The sequence below is a fragment of the Austrofundulus limnaeus genome, unplaced genomic scaffold (genome assembly GCF_001266775.1).
Source record: "Austrofundulus limnaeus strain Quisiro unplaced genomic scaffold, Austrofundulus_limnaeus-1.0 Scaffold757, whole genome shotgun sequence".
NCBI classification, from domain to species: domain Eukaryota; kingdom Metazoa; phylum Chordata; class Actinopteri; order Cyprinodontiformes; family Rivulidae; genus Austrofundulus; species Austrofundulus limnaeus.
Window position 1 is genome coordinate 157,725 of NW_013953159.1, and position 1,813 is coordinate 159,537.

Sequence of the window (1,813 nt, forward strand, 5' to 3'; positions counted from 1 at the left end):
TGGTTCAAGTAAAGAATTTTAATTTTTTTTTTTTTAGATTGATAAAATTTGGGCTCAGCTAACTATTCACCAGTGCAAATGGTTAGTCTAGTAGTAGAGCCCTGCTATAACTCATAGTGTCATATATCCTATGTCCGTAGGTAAAATTTGTTATCAAGACTTAAAACAACTAAAACAGCATACATAGTCATTTTTAAGGAAATAGCACCTGCATCCATGTCAGGAAAGTGTAATTACCTTGTCTTCTTGCATTTGGGCGATTTTCTCCTCACCAACACCTCGCCTTCTGAGAAACGCCCACAGATCATCACATTTCTCTGCCATTCCCTTGCTGCATTGACCAAACAGTTGAGAAAGGCATCAAATAAAAGGTTAGACTATGAAGTTGCTAAAAAATAGAGCTTACAGACAAGGTTAAGACCCGTCCATAATCAACTATTACTGTCATTGTTTTCTTGATCATTAGACAACATTAAGTTCCCATAAGCGGGAAGCTGAGTGCTATGTGTTGTTACGTTATGTTTCTTGTAAAAGCAAAAATAACAGGGAGGGAATTTATTGGCATTTTAAGGTAGTCTAAAGTTGGCTGCAGGCTAACCGAGAAAATTAGCTGACATTACAGATAAAAGTCGGATTACAAAAAGNCCAAAAAGCAGCATAAACATCCCTGGCCACACCATCTGCATCAGTGCCCTTTTCATTAATAAAGCTGTACTTTAAGGGGTATTTCAGAATCATCTCGTCTTTGAACTGACAAATCATTTCCTCTAACAGATTTACTCTATGTAGTTTGACAAATACTGTAAGTAGCTGATAGTCTACATCAAAACCTGAAGGTCCTGAGACAGGAGTGGATGTGGAAGGGGCTATGCTGATAATTTCCTCTGCTGGAGGGAAAACTGACACAGTGTCATCCAGCTTGGTCTCTGAGAGTGGGCCATACTGTGTATTGTCACTTGAAAGGACAGTGTGGTCAACATAAGCTCCTAAAACAGGTGTGGATGTGGAAACAGCAACACTGACGACATCCTACGTGGAAATGAAAACTGGAACAGTGTCATCCAGTTGGCTTGCAGATGGGACAGCTACCAGGCCACCTATGAACACCTCTGAATCGTAAGACTGGGTGGAAAGATCAACTATGTCAAAAACAACTGAATGGGCACTGGAATTCCCATGGATGTATTCAGCTGTTGTAGATGGTTCTGCCTGTGATTCATTCACACTAACTGGCTTTTCCTGCTGCTGATCAAAAACATCTGTTGGGTTTTGCTCTTCTCCTTCAGCGACACCATGTCTGTCCATGTCGCTGTCAACTTCTGCAGCGTCAGTCAGGTCTACCCGACTTGTTGTGTTTAGGTAAAACCGTAATATCCCAAATTTTGACAGTGTGTATAAGTCAACAACCGTAGTGCTTTCATCAAGTTCTGATTCCTTAAAGTCAAATATATTGTGATTAAAGTCCTCCCATTTACCTTTTGTTGACCTACCAAGAGGAAAAAAGAGGTCTTTTGCATGAGACAAAAGGTCTTTTTTGGTGGATGCCTTCGATACATTAAGCACCCTTGTGCCCCCACCAGAACGCTTTCTGACTTGTTTTCCCTCATGTATCCATCCCAACTCTATTTTTCGTTCAGTCTTTATAGCATTTTTATGTCGCTCAAACCTTGTTTTTCTTTCAGGCCAGGGTTCCTGATCAGATTCCTCACCATGGCTTGTTGTAGCCGTCCTCATTTTCTTTCGAAGTTTTTCAAGAAGCGTCATCCTTGAGCTTTTGTCTTCTTTTCGTTTTTGCTTGTCCAGACAATACCGT

At 40.6% G+C, this 1,813-nt stretch overlaps 2 protein-coding genes across 3 annotated transcripts in view; both read right to left on the reverse strand.

The window, feature by feature from the left end:
• Positions 1-824, reverse strand: part of LOC106532362 (uncharacterized) — a 4,814-nt gene extending 3,990 nt beyond the window's left edge. Inside the window, exon 1 of one of the 2 annotated variants that reach the window (XM_014028401.1) lies at positions 786-824. Coding sequence is in view for 1 of the 2 variants with exons in the window: in XM_014028402.1 (XP_013883856.1) it covers positions 646-762 (117 nt within the window). In the remaining variant the exon portion in view is untranslated. The other variant, XM_014028402.1, reaches the window with a different exon arrangement.
• A 183-nt stretch (positions 825-1,007) lies between these two features.
• On the reverse strand, positions 1,008-1,813 carry LOC106532363 (uncharacterized; the record flags this gene model as incomplete). Its single annotated transcript, XM_014028404.1, is given in 1 exon segment — positions 1,008-1,813. A coding segment is annotated over 1 exon segment (784 nt), but the record flags the coding sequence as incomplete, so codon positions are not given.